General features: G+C 35.3%; 2 protein-coding genes and 1 long non-coding RNA gene across 18 annotated transcripts; all 3 read right to left on the minus strand.

Moving 5' to 3' along the window:
• Positions 1-517: 517 nt before the first annotated feature.
• On the minus strand, positions 518-1,285 carry LOC147501424 (uncharacterized). 2 transcript variants are annotated; one of them, XR_015219811.1, is made up of 3 exons: positions 873-1,285; positions 671-707; positions 518-572 (listed from the first exon to the last, which is right to left on the minus strand). It is a non-coding gene; the product is annotated as an uncharacterized LOC147501424 (long non-coding RNA). The 2 variants fall into 2 exon arrangements; XR_015219812.1 differs by having other exon boundaries at positions 520-572; positions 877-1,285.
• A 4,086-nt stretch (positions 1,286-5,371) lies between these two features.
• LOC147501425 (fatty acid elongase 3-like) lies at positions 5,372-6,740 on the minus strand. The gene has a single exon (XM_086606469.1). It carries the CDS (start codon positions 6,458-6,460, stop codon positions 5,543-5,545), a length of 918 nt encoding a protein of 305 aa, XP_086462595.1. The 5' UTR covers positions 6,461-6,740; the 3' UTR covers positions 5,372-5,542.
• A 1,662-nt stretch (positions 6,741-8,402) lies between these two features.
• Positions 8,403-15,969, minus strand: LOC147501426 (uncharacterized). 15 transcript variants are annotated; one of them, XM_086606477.1, is made up of 7 exons: positions 14,647-15,969; positions 13,538-13,631; positions 13,126-13,215; positions 12,183-12,326; positions 11,311-11,370; positions 10,562-10,646; positions 8,403-9,173 (listed from the first exon to the last, which is right to left on the minus strand). In XM_086606477.1, the coding sequence occupies exons 6-7, from the start codon at positions 10,589-10,591 to the stop codon at positions 8,487-8,489; spliced, it is 717 nt and encodes a 238-aa protein (XP_086462603.1). In that variant the 5' UTR covers positions 10,592-10,646; positions 11,311-11,370; positions 12,183-12,326; positions 13,126-13,215; positions 13,538-13,631; positions 14,647-15,969; the 3' UTR covers positions 8,403-8,486. The 15 variants fall into 15 exon arrangements, with proteins under 15 accessions (XP_086462603.1, XP_086462601.1, XP_086462599.1 ...); XM_086606475.1 differs by having other exon boundaries at positions 13,126-13,218; XM_086606473.1 differs by having other exon boundaries at positions 13,538-13,701.
• Between the last annotated feature and the right edge of the window lie 4,879 nt (positions 15,970-20,848).

The raw sequence follows: 20,848 nt of genomic DNA on the forward strand, positions 1-20,848 counted from the left end.
CACCATCAGCCTAGAGATGAGTGTTATAGCTGTGAGTGTGTATGTTTTGTTGGTTTGTTCCTCAAAACTTAAAACATAAAGTAGAGATTCACGAACTTTTCATTCACCAAAATTTAGTTATAGCAACTCGACACTATAAGGTGTATGCTAAAAATATAGCCCAAGTGGTGCCTAAAGTGTTGCTCTACTTGTTTTCTTCCGAAAAATTCTAGTTTGAGGAGTTCAGCATGGTCCAGAATAAGTTATTCCTATGGGTTAACAAAAGAACTTGAAAATATAGCACCTTCAGCCGCAGCTCTTCAGTAATAACCTCTAAATCCCTCACGGGATCCACAGAATCATCGACATGAATGATATCTGGATCTTTAAATGCACCTAAAGAACGGAATAAAACATAAGTTTCTTGTTTGCAATAGAGACTAACATAAGGATAAGGAAGACTTGAGAGAAAGAATTAAATGATAGAGACTAACATAAGGATAAGGAAAACTTGAGAGAGAATTGAATGAAAAGAAGCTTACTCATAGGCGTCCTTTTGTTACCTGCACACTGTATAGCATAAAATTGCTTTGCTGGCATTCAGAAAATACAAAAGAAATATACTCAAGGAGTTAAACCCAGCTTATTCAACCAAAGAAGGAAGCGCTTTTATAAGCATTTTGCAACTTACCTGTAAAGTAGCAGTAACCTCGTATTTTGGGAGCTTCCTGTGATTGAAAATGACGTTAGGACCTTCTCATATTTATAGTTGTGTGTCTATATTAAATATATGTGTGTGTGCATGTGGGTTTGTGTGTATTTAAGTATATATGTAAAGAAAAAACTACTACTAAATGGTGCTCTAATGTACCTAAAATTCAAAAATACATCACCCACCTGATATCCACCATAGATAATTCTTTGGCATTTTCCAGCAAACCACAGATAGAAACACGGTAACTGTTTCCCAACCATTTTTTCCGTAGTCAGTTTAACAATAATCAGAAATAAACCTCGTTAGTTCTGAAAATACAGAAACGAAATTAAGGGGTGTGATGTGACCTCTCAATATCATCAACTACTGGGATTGGACCATGATTTCTCTTGTAGAAGAAATCCACAGGAGTCACATATGAGGAAATAAATATAATTGAATTAAGAAATTGAGAAAAACAAAAGCTAGGGGAATTACCTATCGGGGTCTCTTCAAGAAAAAAAGCGATCAATTTGACTTGGAGTAACAGAACGTTTAGGTGTATAGAGTTGGAGCGAGCAATTCAATTTGAACTTCGGAGGCATGGGAATCGTTGCAACACGGTTTAGAAGGGTAGACAATTTTTTTTCTTTTTCTTTAAGAGAGTTTGGGGTTTTCGGGGTGGATGGCGAACAATTGAAAAACCAAAGAAAAAGCAAAAACCATCGGGCATTTCTGAAATCAAGGGTTTTTGGAGGGGAGGAGGGGCAGAGGGAGAAAAGAGAAATAAGGATAATAGACTTTCTCGAGTTTTTTGTTTTTTCGTTTTTTTATGCGTACAAAAGGGCGTGTATTTGATTTTTCCCTGCCGAATTTTTGGAAAAGCTGAAGTGTCCTACTAAGAGAAAAAGGGGGACTGACGTTTTACTGGGAGCATTCTCAACTACTCAGTATTAATGGTCTTTGATGGTCTTGTTTTTTCCATCGCTCTCAAACAAACAGAGCCACAATTACATATATATAGTCAATGTGCATCAAAAAGTTGCACCCCAGATGAACATCTTTACCTTCATGGGTCTTTTGTTGATAGATGGCCCAGATCTAATAAGATTTTGGATCAAATTCTAACCTACTTATTATTGGATTGGATTAGGATTAAAGTCCATTTCCATTATAAGTTTGATCTATTGACAACCCTAAAGGCCTAGAGCATATCTTTAATTGTACGTCATATTAAAACTCTAGTTTGCTTGCTATAAAAAGAGCTTCGTGGACCCAACTTTCCCATAATATTTCCAACTCGATCTGTAACTGATATTACTCTATAACTTTCCCATAATACCAGGTTATCGAAAAAAAGAAGACCATAGCCGCCATTGGTTAAAGACTTCCACATATTGCTAGTGTTCTTTGTTTGGTTTTTCAGGTACGCGCATTGTGCTAGTATTGGAAAAACAAAACACTTCGAGACAAATATTTGAGCCGTGAATTTTACGATTTGTATTTTATTTATTTATTATTATTATTATTCTGAATTTTACGCATGATCAACATCCTCTTTGAACATTTGCAACTTTTCAAGCAAGGTATTATTAGTGTAACGAGTATGCGAACCGTGCTAAGCATCGGTGTTTTTTCAAATTTAATTTTTAAACCTGTCGCTCTAACATCTCTCTGATAGTATGACTTTTTGAATTCTAGTTATAATCTAAAAAATAATATAAAAACATTAGGAGGGGTTGAATATAATTTGAGTTTACGAATGAGGTTTTCTAAATTATTTTAAATAATATGAAGCTAATTCTAATTTCAATAAAGTGATAGAGTTTTTGGTAAATTATTTAAAAATGAAGGAGGATTAGAATAATTAAAGGGAGGTGGTTCTAAAATCATAAAATAAATAGATTACAAATACACATCCTTCGGTTGAGAAATTTTCCTTAAGTGACATTAGAAAGATTTTTCTAAATTATTAATAAAAAGAACTTGTTCTAATATTAGCTAGAGAAATTGGGGATAATTATATAATTTAAGTGATATTAGAGAGATTTTTCTAAATTATTAATAAATAGGGGGTTTGTTCTAATTTTTGTGAGGGAGGTGTTTTAAAATTGTGCAACTATGGAGATTACAAATTGCCTACTCGATAGTTTAGAGGAGTTCCTAAATACCCGGCTATATAGTGTAGAGATACTTGTCAATACTCTTTAGGAGGTTTTATTTCAATGAGGAACAAAAACACATCCTTCTCAACTTTTCAAGTCTCTTGTTGTCATAGAGTGAAGTCAGTGAACCCTAGGGTGATTGGGTGTTTCTGTTCAACAAGATATATACAAACTGTTGACAAAAACAACAATGACTCAATGATATGGCTTCATCAATGGGTATGTTTGCCTGACTGTTAGAACTTAGAGCATATGCCATACAGTTCTAGTTTTCAAAGACTAATATATAATTTCCAGTACAAAACTCTTATTGAAAGCGCGTGTGACAATGAATCAATATTGATGGAAAGACATTTTCCTTGTAACTTTTTGGGATAAATCAAACACAGCAGTTCTATCACATTTTTCCATGTAAGTGGAACAATAGTTTAAAACTTTAGATAATTTTGCACGAGGAAGACACAATTGAGTTAAATCACGCCGACTCATGGACATTTGCTTCATAATTGATGTCGTGTTTGCTGGACATTCACCTCCAACAACAACAAAGGAGCCAAATAGGCTAACTAGTTAATTTGAGTGTTCCCTTGGCTCCTAAGAGGTCTTGATTCTGTCGCCTCTTGTGGGGAATTCATGCCGGGTTTGTCCCAGACGATCCTGGGTGCCTAGCCTAAGGTCGAGCAGCACCCACGGACACCAACATTGGTTTGATATCGTATGAATGAGTAATGAGCAATGAAAATCAATTTGGGCACCACATATCAAGGGCCGGTATTTTCCAAGAACTTCTTTTATGCAGGCTATATATATTACCATCCATAGCTTCACCTTGCATCAAGAATATTTGGAAGATGAAAACTATCTTCAGATTGGGTCTTGCTTACTTGGCAGGTGGGTGCTGGCATCTCTATTAATGCATGGAAGGACAGGTGAATACCATCTTTAGATCCTTTGTTCCTTTGCCGCCTAAACCACCTAATTGCATTTTTGAAAGAGTTGCTGACTTTATTGATCCGGCTTCACGACAGTGGATATGGGAAGATAGAATAATAGTCCCACCACATTGCTTGGACATGAGCTAGTAGATAAGCTCTTGGGCATCCTTAGTCAGTAAGCTGGTTTTCCAAGTGAATTCTGGCATCCTTAGTTAGTAAGCTGGTTTTCCAAGTGAATTCTACCCATGGCTTTATTGCATTGACAACAGCATCATCAGTGTGACCTTCAAGTTTGGTCCCAAATTCTCTGCATACCTCTCAGTGCTTGTACTTTGCGCGAGATTCTCATCCCCATATATTTTTGAAATGCCCTTTCGCGCTATATGGCTGGGGCATCGTCTAGATGGCATGATAACCACAAATACCAATTCTTTTTCATAGTGGTTTCAACAAGTCATGCTTTCTTTTGCAGCTTTGGATAAGAAGGAACAAACCAGTTATCAAATAAGGTTTGGAGCTTCATTGTGGTTTCTATGATTAGCTCGAAATGAAAGCATATTCAATCAAATTATTGAAGGAAATCTCTCCAGGAGATACAATATTACTAGGAGACAACCAAATCTAAGACATAAATTCATTGAATAGATTAATAATTCTTCTTACTCCCTATTAGTTCACATACTTGTCATGCAGGTAGAGAAAATCACTTCACCTGATAATCTGTAGAATTGTCCGAGAACCACTCTCTCTGTTTGTTGGCAATTCCCTCCAGGTGGCTGGACTAAGATCAATATTGATGGATCTTCTTTTGGTAACCCAGGTCCTAGTGGTGCCGGTTGTTTGTTTATAGGAGATGATGATTCATTTATTTGTGCAGCAGCCATTCCGATGAGGTTTGCACATCTTTAGTTGTTGCTGAAGCAATAGCAATTCGTGTTGCACTGCACATTGCCTCATGCGTAAGTCTTGGTCCATTAATAGTGGAAACAGACTCTGATGTTCTTGCTCATCTTTGTTACTATCTCCGATGCGATATTTTGGAGAGCAGGATGACATATGGGCTGATACATGAATATCCACAAATTCTAATTCGACACTGTTACAGACAAATATTCTTGCTAGAATGGAATTTTCTCAAGCTAAACAAACAGATTGGTTATTGCCTCTAGTGAACTTGCTTCATGCTCAAAATGAAGATTTTCCTCTTCTCAATCCTTATAGCACGGTCTGGTTATCTAGGATTCTAGGCCACCTTCCTTTCTATGTGACACACTTCGTTGGACTTGATTGGTGTATGTAATTATCGTTTTCGTTAAGCAATAAATTAGTTTTTTGCCGAAAGAATTAATAAAATGATACAAAACTTGAATACCAAACTATTTTGTGTTCTTGCCATGCAGTGTCGGTGGATGACCAAACCAGCTTAGCAGCACAAGCGGAAATGTACTGACCAACTGTGGCTGTGCTTAACCACAAGTCCACAACACAACACAGATATTTTCTTCCACTCTCCACCCACATTCTTTTTTCTCCACCCACATTCTTTTTTTAGTCAAGACCCATCATTCTTTTTCACTAACACATCAATCTACCAATCATGACTAAATAACAGTATAACCTCATCATAATATACTCTTAGAAAAAAAAATCTTTACAAAAAGGGGGATTTATTTATTTTCCCCAAAATCCAGGAAGAACAAAAAACACAAAAACTAGTGGACCAAAAAAAATCTAATTAAAACTACTAACCTCAATAATAATCCTCCATCTCAAAGTTCCTTGTCTTTAATCATGTCAATCTCTCCATTTACATCCAACCCCAAAGTTGAAGAAGCCGAATTAGTACTACTACCATCAATTACACCACCACCAGATAATTTCTTCTTCATCAAATGCATCTTCACATAGAAATTCAAGATGAAGAACAAAATAGCACCATTCAACACAGAATTAAAAACCCATGCTCCAATTCCATTACACCCACCTTTCATAAAATGCAGCAACAAAACTCCTACATGAAAAACCAAATTGATCCCCAACAAAAACATTTGGCAATTCACCACAAATGGAAAACAAGCACTTCTCAATCCAATCCCTGTCCAGAATCTATACCCGTAAACGACCGAATACACTAACGTCGTCGATAAAATCGCCATGACTTGAAACGATTGCGAAAACTCCAACCATAGAAACGACATACATATTAAAATCGATTGATTAAACAATCGAAAAAAAGTCAACTTACGCGTACGTAGGATGGTTAAAAATGTACGAAAAAGATGAAGAAAACGAGAGAGGTAAAAAATATAAGACCAGAAAAAAACACGACCAGTTGGACGAGTGCCCAATGGAAAACATAAAAGCCATTGAAGGGGTGTTTTAGTCCTCAGCCAAAACCATCTTGTTTCACGAATCTCAGCAGCAGAAGAAAATAGGATGCCTATGAATATTGTGATTGATATTAAGGCCATGATGAGACTATGAATGGCTGGTATAGGGCCTAATGGTACCGGTTTACGACGACGAAAAAGCGTTAGTATGAGATGAAGGAGGATTGATAGTGTTATGTAGGCTGTAATTGAGGTGATTAAAAATGACCAAGTTGATCCCCATGATTGAGAATGGTTCCATCTGAAATTAACAATTGCTGGGTGTTCTGATAAATAATATTTAAAGTTGTTGATCATAGTGTTCAAAAATAAAGAATGGAGATGTGATTACTGCATCGAGAATAAGTTTTTGTGAGTGTGTTTGTTGAAAAGAAGGTATATTTATTGTGGTTGTCTTGACTCTGACTCTTATCGATGGTTAGAACACTTATAGGAAAAAACTTTTGAATGGTCAATTTTGTTAACAAGATCTGTTCATTTTAATAGATCTGCTAATCTGCGTTACTCCATATTGTTGCATTTAATTTTGGATGTGTTGAAAACGTGATATTGAAATATCTGGGTTTTTGTTGGAATCCTTTCCGTAGGAATTTGGTTTTTCCAAAGTTTTATGGACATGGATTATTATAGTACGTGACTACGTGTCATTCTTTTTTATCACACAATGACAAGTTAACAGTTTTTTGGAAATTGATTTTGATTTAGAGTACCCTCCGGGGGTTTTCAAAGTAGGTTAGAAAATTGCCAAATATCTGATCGTTACTTGAGGGAATTTCTAAGCTCACACGTGAACGCATGGAAAGTAATCATATATAGAAAATCCATCTTTGTTTCTAAGCTTACACAAATTCCCCATGTAGATGGAAAGGTGCTCAGGAAAGTCTATTGGACGTTTGGTTGATTACTTGTTTTTCACAATTAGTATAACACTACAACATCCATTTCAATATTTTTCTTGATTTACTTACATCTTCTCACATTCCTACCAATCTAGACCCTCGCACATTTTAACAACATTGTTGGTGCATTAGTGATCGGACATTAAGTGCTTCGCCAATGATGAATTCTTAAGGAAAGGTACATCGAATGAGTTAAAAGAAAAGGGGGAATTTGGCAATTTGGTCTAAAAGAAAACGAGGACCATGAATTGAACACAAGACATACATCATTTATGGAAACAACAATGACCTTTGGTCCTTTAACATCCAGGTAAGCCAGGTTCGCATTATTGTTGTTTTAATTTGTATGTATAGGAACAATTATTACGGCGTTCCATATCAACCTAGGCATCTGTATTTTGCTAATTAGGTCACGTTTTTGTGGTACTTTGAACGTCTCACGCCTGTTTAGTTGTAAAACACATTTTATTTGCTTTGTTCATGAAGAGATGCCAACATTTGGTGTGAGGCAACATGTTTAAGGTGGAGAAATTTGGAGCTCGTCGAAATTTTGTAAGAAAAGTAAGAACTGTCACAGTATCACGGTGGCTGATATCCCACAAACTAAGTGCCTCGGAACACTTTTGGTGCACCAGTTAAAGGTGATAGGGATACCGTACCAAGAAAATGATAGTAATGGCACCACTAACAGGTCAGAAAAAGATAACATATAATTTTCTGCTTTATTACTAGTTTTGTGTGGAACTTTATTTGTGTTGTATACTTGTACGTTTGTTCTTTAAGAGATTCTGAACGAATTCAGAGGTTAACATGTGAAATAGCATAGCTTAAATCAGAGTATTCAGTGTCATGAGTTTCTCTAAATCTTCAGAGATAACTGAAATTAGAGGTGTGCAAAATCAGAGTGTGGCTTAAGAGCTAGCCTTTCAGAGGCATAATAAACAGACTTGCACAACAAAGCCGGCCACTGCGAATATGTTTCTCATTGAGAACTTATAAGGAAAATGGCAACCTTAAACCACTAATTTTGTTGCTAGCTACCATGTACGTGTGCAATACTACAATCTATGGATGAATTGTTGCACACGTTGGTTAGAAAGTTTGAAACCATGAATATGGGAAATCCCTTTTCTTTCACCATCTACAGTAGCGGCATTTTCATCTACTATCTCATAATTTTATATTGGATGTAGGGGATTTGGTGAGGAAGATATTGATTCTGATACTGTTATTTTAACTTGTGAAGTTCAGAAGTTGACTATCGATAAAAATAAAATAAATATTTAAAAACATAACGAAAAATGATAACAATATATAAACTGTTGTCACGACTCAGGAGTACATAAGAAACTGTCATATACTAGCTAATTGGCCTGGCTATTGCCGGGCTTACTACATTAATAGTGGATGATCTTATGATTAAGCTAGTTCAGTGCTGTCTGAGCTATATTCAGTTGATTTTGTGCTGCATCTTTAATTGCCATAGCTGCATCCTTAGCTGCCTTAGCTGCATCAAGTTCTGCATCGACTGATTTCATGAACATTTCATGTTGGGCCTTCACAATAATCAGCACATTGCGCAACCAGACCACATTGAAATTCACATTTTCAGCAGACATTAAAGACTGCTCCCATTTCCTCCAACAACAATCAGAGACCCTACCTACTGATTGGTTCATCTCCACTATTGTCTGTAGCAACCTCTTCACTCTATCACCCTGCAGAACTGGATCTACTAAAGCTGAATCAGAAGCCATCAAACCATGTTTCTCCCAAACCTGGTTATATAGTGGCAGATACTCCTTGGACAATAAAAAACCATCAATCTCAACTTTCTCCTTGTCAGTTGACAAAGGCAGAAGTGCTCTGAAAAGTCCTTCTTTCTCCTCAATCGCCCCAGCATCAACAACTTCAGTTGGCAATCCAATATTATCACTTACCTCCATCAAAGGCATTTTATGCCCTCCCTTGTCTCTAACAACTGTTATTAGCTCTCTGCTAGCTATTCCTGCATCATTCCCACTCTCGTCTCGCTTATTAGCACCCATATCTTGCTCACCACCAACAGCTGGAGTATTTGTTTGACCTTTGAAGGCTAACAAACTCACATCCTGCATAAATACCACGTATACAACGAAGTAATGAGTTTGATACCTACGTAGTTCTACAACTGCAAGCTCTAGTGAGGTATATTAGTTTCTATTATGAGATTAAATAAAAGACGGAGAACTGAACAATGTGAGTGCAATTGCATACTCATATAAGCAGTGAATATGAGCTTAAATAAAATACAAACGTTTTTGTGTCTATTTACCCCTTGTCAGACTCTTAAACCTGCATGCCTGTTGATATGATTTTTGTGCCTCTACATCAGTGTAAAGTTCTTGTTAACTGACAGAGCAGTAGATCCTGAGAGGACACTACTTCAAGTCTCGGTCAAGTGCTAGGGCTGAAGGAAGTGTTGGCATGTGTATTTCGCCCATGGCTAAACCGACTGTGACTTTGATAAAAATCAATTATCATTGTGACTCATCAGCTTGGGCTATGGGAATACAGTGCTTTTAAAATAAAGCATCTAAGCAAGAAACCACTTCAGTTAATATTAATGCTAGTCGTCAATACTTACAACTATATCTCAACGTTTATCTTTTGTATATGAGTGAAATTTTGGCATGCACTTTCTATTGGTCACCCTCCCCCTACCTAAACAGGCGATTCTGCAATTAGCATTTTCATCAGTTAAAAGGTCTACCTTACATGAAAGAATTCAGTAAATGTTTCTCCATGTTGGTTTGAGGTTTAGCAAACTTAATCATTGAGAGTATTCTTCGCATCCACAATATTGAGAATGAAACCGGACACGAAGTGTTGAAATAACTGTTCTGGACATGGAATGCAATGAGGATAGTTTTTATCATGTTTTTACTGAGATATTGGCCAGAAATGACACCTTAGTGTAAATCCACGACATGATAAGGAACCAATAAGATGAATAAAGAGAAAATATATACATTCCAAAAGGTCATAATTGATAACTTATCCCTTAGTAGGTAGTTGGGAATCAAACAATGTAGTATCAATAAAAGCAAGGAATGCCCCCCCTACGCATAAAGATGATTCACAGAAAAAAAGAAAAGAAAGGTTTGTTGGGCTTCATACCTCCAAGTTACATGCGTTGCAGATCACACGCCAATCAATGAGATGCTACATTGATAGTCTCGGCCAATGTAGTAGTACCTCACAAAGTTTAACTATCATATTGTAAATCCCTTCATATAATATTTAATTGATAAAAATGTCACCGAGTGCTTGACATCTTCCTAACCTATAGTTAACATGTGGCATGTTATATTGAGCAGACACACAATCACTACGAAAAAACCAATAACTAAAGCCAACATAATCTCAATAAACACACTCATAATAGAATTTAAAACCCATCGAAAATTTCTAAAAACTTCTGAGCCCAAAGAGTTGCAATTTCAATATTCTTAAATACCTTTCTAGTGGTAGTTCCAAGTGCATACATGAATTTCTTTCATTAGCAGCCAAAGCCCCCTTAGCACAATCATGTTGTCAGCCATCTAAGAAGAAGAGAATAGATAGAGAATATAAACAAATAAAAGAAACGCAAAAAAAAAGACATAACAACAAATGATGTAGAACATTAGTCTACTCTGTCAGTGTCATAGGCGTGCGCCTATGTTCCCTCTATATGTTATGGGCGTAAGCCCCTTAGTTGAGTCCAAGCCCATGGTTCAAATCCATTAGTTAGTTGGACACATGTCATGTTCTTATTGGTTTATGCTTTCTAGGTTTATTTTAAATAACGGGTTTGTAGTTAGAGTTTCAGTAGTTGTGTTTATGTGTGTGATTTGTGATTGAGAGATTCAATAAAAGAGTGATTTTTAGGTCATCTTTTAATTGTGTTTCAATTAAAGTGTAGATTCAATTAAACTGAAGCTTTCGTCAGTAAGATCTACATTAACAAATGTACACTAAATTATCATTTTTTTAAAGCAATAAACTAGATTGAACATTAACAATAACAACATATAAACATAATTATTGGCGAATAACTCGAGAATATAAAACTGGATTGTTCGTTGCAGTAAAAAGTGTGGACAGAAAGAAAGAAAAAGCTAGTAGCTATAGCCATGATAGAAACTATTCTCCAAAACAGTGACACAATCAGGACCAAGAAATAAAAATCATTATGTTTCAATGCCATGTGCAAGAGGAACATACTTGAAATTTGATTCACTTGGGTACAGGAACATACTCGACACTTCACAGAATCACAGCGCCCTTGCAATAGACAATTTACGGGAAAATTGAAGGCAACACTTAACAGTAATTAAACATTAAAAAAAAGGTAATGATGGACCAAATGTGGTGCTCTCTCTATTCAACCTCTTTCTACGACTGTTTAATAGAGATTAGTCCTCTTACCTACTCAGAATTGCTCTAGTAATAAAATTCAAGAACTATGTCAATCTACTAGAAAATGAGGACTAACAACGATGAAACAATACTAAACCCAAATAAACCAATCAGTAAAGTACAAAAGCATTCATAGTAGACAGAGCATTGTCATTAGAATAATAGGTACGAAAAAATAAACACGCAAAGGAAGATATAAGTCATTGTCTCTTAAATCTATTACTCTTAAGGTCATGCTCTTTCATAGATTAAAGTGATGTTTACTTCACATGCTTCTCCTAATAAATATACTTCTTGAATCCGATAAAAATCATGGCGTTAAGCAATGCAAGTACTCAATTTAAATAATGCACTTACAACAATTATAATTGATATCTAAAAGCAGTATATTAATAGGAAAAAAAAAAAAAAAAAAAAACCTTTTATGTTGTAACAGTGAATTGCACGGCATGGATGGGAAGCACTTAGTTTAATTCCTTTAGAGACATGGTTTGAATGTCAGCCAATTAAATTGGAAAGGTACAAACCTACGCAATTTTCATTTTTTTTTTTTTTTGAGGATCGACCTCATATTCATGTTTTTTCTACTATGATTCAAAGAAAAGTAATACTAATTGAATTGAAACTAATTGAAGACATAAGTCAAAAACATAACTGAAAAGGAGTAAAACACTCACTTTTCTTTGATGATGATGATGATGATGAACTGAAATAGAGAAAGGCTTCACTGGATCGTTGTTAATGGTACTGACATTCGAGTTTTTTTTATCATTTTTATGCTCTTCCTTGTACCTCCGTAATATGAGATGCTTCTTCATATTCTAAAAAAATAATCAGACAAATGATTTAATGGAATATTTGGCCCATGGATTTGAATTAGATTGTATATATAAAATACACCACTAATAGTCTGGTGACTTGTGGAAGAGCTCAAAGATGTCCTTCACCCATTTATGGTACAAAATCTACACCAGTTACTTTATTTAAGATTGAAAACGTATATCCTAACCTATATAATTAACCTATATGATAATCATAAAGCATAGGAGCCAAGACAGTGAAAGGGGCAAGGGATACTACTTGCGTCAATCAAAGGGATTTCAACCGTTTGCCTGGTTGCTGGTTTAATAGTAACCAAAGAAGTTGCATGCATCAGCTAACACTGGATAATGATGGTATTCAACCACGATGAATGTGGAAACCTATAATGTGGCATTAGTTTCTCACTTTTAGCGCTCTTTTAACAACCAATTTTATTTAATTATAAGGCTATTAACATTACATTACATATATTGAGGCTAAGCTATATATGCTGTAATCATTCGTTCACACGTCTAAAGAACGCTAAACACATATAGATTAACTCTTTTAGAATGACTATATAAAAAATTGATGTATCTATATCAAAGCTTTGAGTACTCCTTTGAACGTGTAATGTTTAAGCCAGCTTTTCAAGCTCAACCTGCCATACTTAAATAGAACAACCTATCTAATTATCAACAATTATCAATTACCAAATAGAATAATTTTCTACTATTCCCTTAAGTTTATGGATTTACATCATGGAATACCATAGGTACACACATACACAACACTATTTTCAGAAAATCAAAAAATTACCTTTCAATTTTTTTACACTGATCGTGAGTGAAGAGGTTTCAAGTCATAGCTTCCCTCGCCATCAACGTGCATATAAATGTAATTGACCATCTGCTGAAAGATTTAATCAAGTAGTGAACAGAAGGAATGAAACAACTTCATGCATTCAAGTAATAGCTTAGGCTCGGTATTATTTTAACATATGAAATTTAAAAATTATAAAAGAACCAAAAATATATATTCTCCACTAAAAACTGCATAGTTCAAAAAGGCACCCTAATTAACCTAGATACAAAAATTTCATTATTGTCGTCCAAATATGTAACAGGGAAGCTAATCTTGTCCAAAGTCTGAAAAATGTCTTCGTATTCAATTAAGAGAATTATCTATAGTTCTAGCTAGCTATGCAATACATGAATTATTGTTCACTCACATCAGAAGCATTGGAGATTTGCACCTTCAATGCGTTCCATTCGAGAAACTTCAGCTTGGAACTCAAACTTCTTTGCGCTTCCTCGAAATTGACTCTGCTCACCATCAATATCTAGTTTAGGTGGTTTCGGGAGGTCTCATTGTTACGTACTCCAATGACCGACCCTGAAAAGCTAACTTTATTCTTCTAAAGGATTAAAATAGTAATAGTAGACAACAGTTGACAATAAACCCTTGACTTCCATGTACTAAGAGTCATAGTTTTCTAGTGTGTTGTCTTTTACTGCAAAAGTTTCTATTGGGGTTAATTAAGGTTTCTCATGATAACACCACACTAAGTAGCTTAAGAAAAAGAAAAAAAAATAATAATATAAGAATTACAAAAGTCTACATACCCTACCATTTGGAGTAACCATAGGATTAGTGCTAAACTTCTTAAACTGTAAGTGTAAGCACTCCATTACATTTGGCGCTAGACATACTTACTACAACCAAACCCATACTTGGTTTAACGGAATGGATGAAAAGAGGCATGCATGAACTCGATGAGTACCCAAAACAAAGTATTTAACACTAAATCGAGTGCGCTAAATAAATAAACTTTAAAGGTTCTCTTGGTGAGAATTACATGAACTTGATCGCCAATGGTTACCTTATTAACTATGTACCAATGCTATATCAAGGCAATATAGAAAACTCTAATTAAAGTGACTCTTGATTTTGACGAATGGTCACACTTAGGATTCTTTCAATGTATGTATCTATATAATTTAGTTATATATGAGCTAGTTAATCAATTGAAACCAAAGGTCAAAACAGAAATTATGCTTCATGAATCATATATTGGTTTAATGTAGCACATGACTTTTCTTATGCGTATATCGATTAAACCAATCAATCTGGTCTTATATATGTTTCATTTTGTGCAAAGTAATGACTTGTTAACACCAACAAATATTGCAATTTACAAATATTTAGACCAAAACAGAGCCAAAAGGATATTTAAGAATTATTATACCAATAATTTTTGTGATGTTTAGACCAAAAGAGAAAACTGATATTATAACTTTATGTTTAAAATAAGGAGATTGGAGAGGGAGAGGATTTTACCTATGAACCAATGTTTTTTGTTTCTTAGATCTGCAAAGAACCTTCCTTTTAAACCTTATTCCAAAATATAACGATAACACCGCTAGCTATATAGCAATTTCCTTATTACAACACATGTGCTATTCGAGATCGCAAGATACAGGTAATGCATCCAATTCAATTTGGATAGAAAAGATTTAGAAGAAGGAGACATGAGATGGAAAGAAGAATTGTTGTGAAAGGGTTTTTTCTTTCTCGTTTTTCTCTTAGCTAGCAGTGGCTAGTAACCATTTCTGTTTTGTTGGTGAATTGACAAAAGGTTGTTTTGTTAAAATTTCCACCTTTTTATTGTTTATCAAGCTAGGTTTTTTTTTTTTTTTTTTTTGTAAAGGTCGGGGTGGGGTTTTGAGTTTTGACGCAAGGTTTATTTCTCATTTTCTTTTATTTCGGATTGTTACGTGAACAATTTCCAAAACTGGGCGTGAGTTTGTTTGTTTTTGCCGAATCATTGTAAAAGCTGAGGTGTTCATATAAAAGAAAAAAGGAGACTGACGTATTTCACTAGGAGCATTCTCCACTGTTCAGTATTAATGATCTTTGATTAGATCACTAGTCGTTTTTTTAAGGTGTACTCCTGGATTCTTGTTAATTAAGGGCTCTTACAATGACTTGGCCCAATCTAATTTTCTTTTTCTTTCAAACCGATCCATCTCATTCTGACATGAATGCCATAATGCCATTTTAGGTCCACATAATCATTTATTGTAGATGCATAATGGACAGGTCCTACTTTGTGGGATTTACACTGAAAATAAGTTATATGCATTTAATAGTAGAAATTTTATTTTAAGTATAATAATAATATTTCGTTTTAGTTGTGCTTTCTTTTAAAAAAATTATAACTTAGTACTTGGAACACGAACTAACTCATTGTAACACTCGTTTTTTCAGTTCAAAACTACTTTGTTTTAGCTCAAGTTATAAACGAAATTTTATTATTATTTTATTTGGTGATTTACAAAATTCCTTTTCTTTTTCATTCTAGAAAGCCTTTAGCGGATTTGCCTCATTTCCTAGCATAATCACCAAGTTGCAAGGAAGTGGAATTGGGGTAGGAAAACTAACTTCATACTTAATCCAGATAATAATTATGTGTAATACTAAAAGTAACATTTGCAAATACCCATCACTAAATTAAAGCTTAAAAGACTGCTTGTTTCAGATGTAAGCGTGTAATTTGAAATCAAGGGTTTCTTGAGTTACTCTACTTTGGAGGAGAGCAGAGGGAGAAAAGAGAAATAATTTTTTTTGGTAAAGGTCGGGGTGGGGTTTTGAGTTTTGACAAAAATTATTATTATTATTATTATTATTTTCATATTGTTACGCGAATAGTTCCTAAAATTGGGCGTGAATTTGGTTTTTTCCCCCCGTAATATTGGAAAAGCTGACGTGTCAGTCTCAGAGAAAAAAGGGGGCTAAGGTGTTTCAGTGGGAGCATTCTCGACTGTTCAGTATTAATGGTACTTGATAATATACTAAATTTTTGGACCCGTTCAACGAACGGGGACCGTTTTTATATAATTTTTTTAATTTTATTATTATTTATCAAAAATCTTACTTCCAAACTATATTAAAACTCATATAATAAATTAATTTATCAAAGTTTCCAGTGCCAATTATTTGCCAGATTTTGTTCTAGACTTCAAACAATAAGGAAAATGATAAGCAATAAAGAATTATGCAAGACATTTATGCTTTAAGAGAGGAAGCTCTTGAGTCCACACTACAACAATTGCTAATGATATGCAATATAGTAGTAACTACTAAATAATTAAGCTCAGTGTAAACCAATAAAGTGCTCTCACTGATCTACTCATATTATCCTCGTCTTGAACTTAGCGAAATGCTAGGGTGTAATAAAACTCCACGTTAATAGAAGAAAATACTGGAGAAAAAGTAATAAAAGAAAATTCAAACCCGGGGTTTATTATTTTAAAAGTATACTGAACCAAATATATGTCTACAACTGCAAGTTATGCAACCAATAATTTAAGTAGCCAAGTTCTAATCAAATCTAAGTCTCAAATTAACTACAATGAAATGGAAATTGCACCCACATTATAGGGGAGAAATCTATAAGTCAAAAAAGAAACAAAAAAAATACAATGATCATACACTTTACACAACTACTTGAAACGAATAAAAAAAAAATCCAAAATCCAAAATCCGTATTTATGTTAAATTTATTAATGAATAATAATAATAATAATAATAATAATAAAATTGAATATTCAGATAAAAGAGCTCGATCCAAATATTCAACCATCTAATAAACCAAGACGTGAACGGTTTTTTTGGACTCCCATGAGTCCAACTAGAACTAAAATATAAAACACATCTTTGAACATCACGTTCAAAGAAATTTCGGCAGAGTTTCCTCTGTATTTCCAACATTTCATAAATTTACAACCTGTCGTAACCTGAAATTCAAATAATATACTTCCATTTATTATATTAAAACCTTAGCCATAAACCCAACTATCAAAAGATATTGATTCGTGGCACCGACTACTTAACCATCTCGATAAATGCCAGTTAAATCAAGCTAGTAGCTGCAGCGCCCTGAAACCAATCTCATACCCTAGATCGGTCTTTCATAATTGAACGCTAATCCATGTCATAGTTTCTAACTAATGGATGCATCCTAATATGGATTCATAATTAAATACAAATAAAGAAATACCTAAATTATTACAAAACAACTTAACAAAATCGATTGAACCTAATGTGCTTCCTTGTAAGCTTTCGCCTTAGCCAAAATGTTCAGAGTGCGCATTAGATTTTTCTTTAAAATCTCATATACCTATTGCCTTGTCTTACGAAGCACCTATTCGTCCCTGTGAGGAAACTCTAATACTACACGTTAGATACGTAGTCAATATATAAGAATCAATTTGAAACAAAATTGAATACCAAAGATAAGGTTTACTTACCTTTCAACTGCACCGCAAATCTTACCATTTTCTTGTGAAATACTTGTAAGTGTATCAATCACCGGCATTTCATGGAACACGTTAGCCGGCAATGTTAATCCATATTACCAATAGATTTAAATCATGCTCCACACGTACAAATATAATTTAATCAGAATTTATCAATAATAAAACATGTTAAACACTCGACTTCCTTGTACAAGGGGTAGGGGTTTTCCTATGGAAGCGGCTGAGCCGGGTGACTGCCTACGTACCCATTTAGGGATCAAGCCAATTGTAGTTCTCCTATTGGGGTGTAAGGTTCTATGGGAATGAATTAAGCCATTCCGATAAGGAAGGCGGTATGGGTTCCTCACTCATGTTCTAATTAGGTAACGTCCACTAATTAACCGATTCCCAACTAGAAATCAGTATTCATACTATCACATCATACCGCGTCATGCACTTTGTATCCCAAAAGATCTACCAGGCTAGTCCTTAAGCTTCCAAGGCTTCACCTTCATTATCTAGATTCTAGAGTGAATTAACCTAGCTTTGTTGATCTGTATAGGGAGGGACCTATTTGTCCCTCCTCCTTTGATTAAACCTTTCCGTACTGTACCCGACAAAATTCTCAAAAATGTATTGGTCATAAATATATAAAGTAAGTCTCATTCAATTCAATATAGGTGTTAATAATAATAATACCAATATTCTCAATAATGTTAATAAAAATAGAACTAGATCACCACCAATTAAATACCACTTGCATTATTTCAACAGAGCTATAACAGTTGACTAGCCTTAGATAAAAAGAATACATTTTAATCAATTTGACGTACTAAGAATAATATGCCGCAACAATAAAATTTATATCTAGTGGACATAGCTAATAGTACCATTCACCAGGCAGACCAGTTAAATGGAAACACAAACACTTACCTGGTGTTGAGGAATGCTTGCTAATATCTTTAATTAGCTTTCTTCCCAAAATTGCAGCTGGATCGCATAGAGTTTTGGCTACCAAGTTTAATTTAGAAATGTTACAGAGAGATAGAGACTCTCCACCTGTAAGCTCTTAAATATATACTCTTTGCCGCCACCAAGTTAAAGGCCAAATATAAGGTCTTCGCTTCTTGGTAGTGATTGTACAGCACAGAGACAAAAATGAACAACCACGCCCCGAATCATCATAGCCACCCCGTGAGACATACACCACTAGACTAGCGATTATCGACTTCAAGAACAAGGACAGTGCCAGCTTCAATCTTCCCCTTAATGTATTTCGGCCATCAAAATACTCTCATGAATCCAAGCAATCCCATTCTTCCAGAATTCTTCTTAGTATCTAGAGGTGTTATTCGTGTGATTGTTTAACTCAGAAGTGATAATTGATCTAAGGTAAGGTGATGGGCAAATCAGGCGTCCATTTCCATCTGCTCCTCTTTCCTTCCCCCGTAAGTAATAGGTGTCAAGTTCTAACAAATTAGATCCTTATCCTCTCCCCCCATAAGACATGCGTGCTCTAATAAAACGGGTACAAAACATATATATCCCACTCCCTAATCTAATAGGTCCACTATAATAGCAAGTATAATACTTAACATGCCCACTAACATAAAAGGTGGCCCAATAATATAGAGCAAGCCCAATAATTATATAACAGCCCAACATAATAACAAGCCCAATACAATAACTAGGCCCAATATAAAAATAACCATCAATAAAAAGCCCATAATCATCAAAGTCCGCCAAAAATATACATTACCACCCCGCCAATGATAAACGTTAAACCCCGCTATATATTTAGTAACTATATGTCTAGTAATTGACCGGTTCCATTTTAATAGAATATGCACAGATATTTCTACCCAATCCCACACAAAAGCCCAATTCAAACAACTATCCAAATCCATATCAAAACTCATATCCAAATATATAAATGTTAAATCTCGCCCTATAGTACGTAATTACCTAGAGTGACACTGAACTAACACGTAAAATGACCGGTTTACCCGTAGGTAAAATTCCGGGTCATTACATGCAGTCAATTAACACCCTATTTACCATGTAGTTACATATTGCTACTGTAATCACTAGTGCGTCTTTGTGGGTTAACTGCCTTTAGGTCCACCACTGTGAATACAATCTGATCCTTACCTTCTGTGTCCATGTACTTGGCTGCGAGGATCCCTTTACTTCATTAACTTGTTAAACACTCACGGTTCGCCTGATTTTTTCTCTATGAGCATTGCGACTCAATGTCTCACCACTAAAGATGACATTGATCATTCCCAGAATCCTGCCCGGGGCTGGCTCCTGATCACCTTTCTAGGATTCTATCACGAACTCTCTCAGCATACCCTTTTGTATTAGCCTCTGAATCAACCATTTCAATGTGTAACAATAATTAGTCTCATGGTTCCTAATCTGATGATACTCACAACACGGTTTACATAGCATCTCAACTGGTGTATTGCGCGGCCCCTCATAATACTGAAGACTTTTGATCAACGGTAAGATCTCATCCAACGGCCTATTCAGTGAAGTTTATTTTCTCTAGCTCGCGGTATGTCTTTCTCTCTCTATTTTCTCTCTTGATCACGTCTCACCTCTCTGTTTGTGATAAGTCCCCATTATACCCCTTCCTCTCCCTATCTGATGTCTCACTTTTTCAGTGTCTTTCGTTTTTCCCCAAGGATATGATATCACTGCCTTCCCTGGCCTTTTGAGGTTCGAAGCATAGTATCCTCATACCTTATGTATTTTTCCACTCGAAGATAACGATCGTGTATTGTCGCGATCTCATTCTTATCCATATAATCATGTACTCTTATTACAGGGTGTAAACCCTATTCAAATGCTATCACCGTTGTCCTCTCATCCAAGTTTTCCACCTTTAGTGTCTCAGCTTTAAAACTGCATAAATAATCCCTCACGGACTCCGCTGATCTTTGACGAACATTTAACAAGGTTGCGATGTCACTAATACGTCTTTTTTGATGTATGAAGTGGTCTACGAATGCCTGCTCTAATTCTTGAAAGCTACTTATGTTCTTCGATGGTAGCTTGTAGTACCACTCCGAAGCCCCACCCTATAGGCTGGCCGGAAACATCATGCACCGCAGCCTATTATATTGGGCTTCTTGCCATAAAATCATATATATGTTGTCGAAAATGATGAATGTGATCCATGGGATCTCCTTTCCCGTCGTACCTTTCGAATCTGCGCTGATTGAAATGCTTCGGAA

Source organism: Coptis chinensis, chromosome 4 (assembly GCF_015680905.1).
Source record: "Coptis chinensis isolate HL-2020 chromosome 4, ASM1568090v1, whole genome shotgun sequence".
NCBI classification, from domain to species: Eukaryota; Viridiplantae; Streptophyta; class Magnoliopsida; order Ranunculales; family Ranunculaceae; genus Coptis; species Coptis chinensis.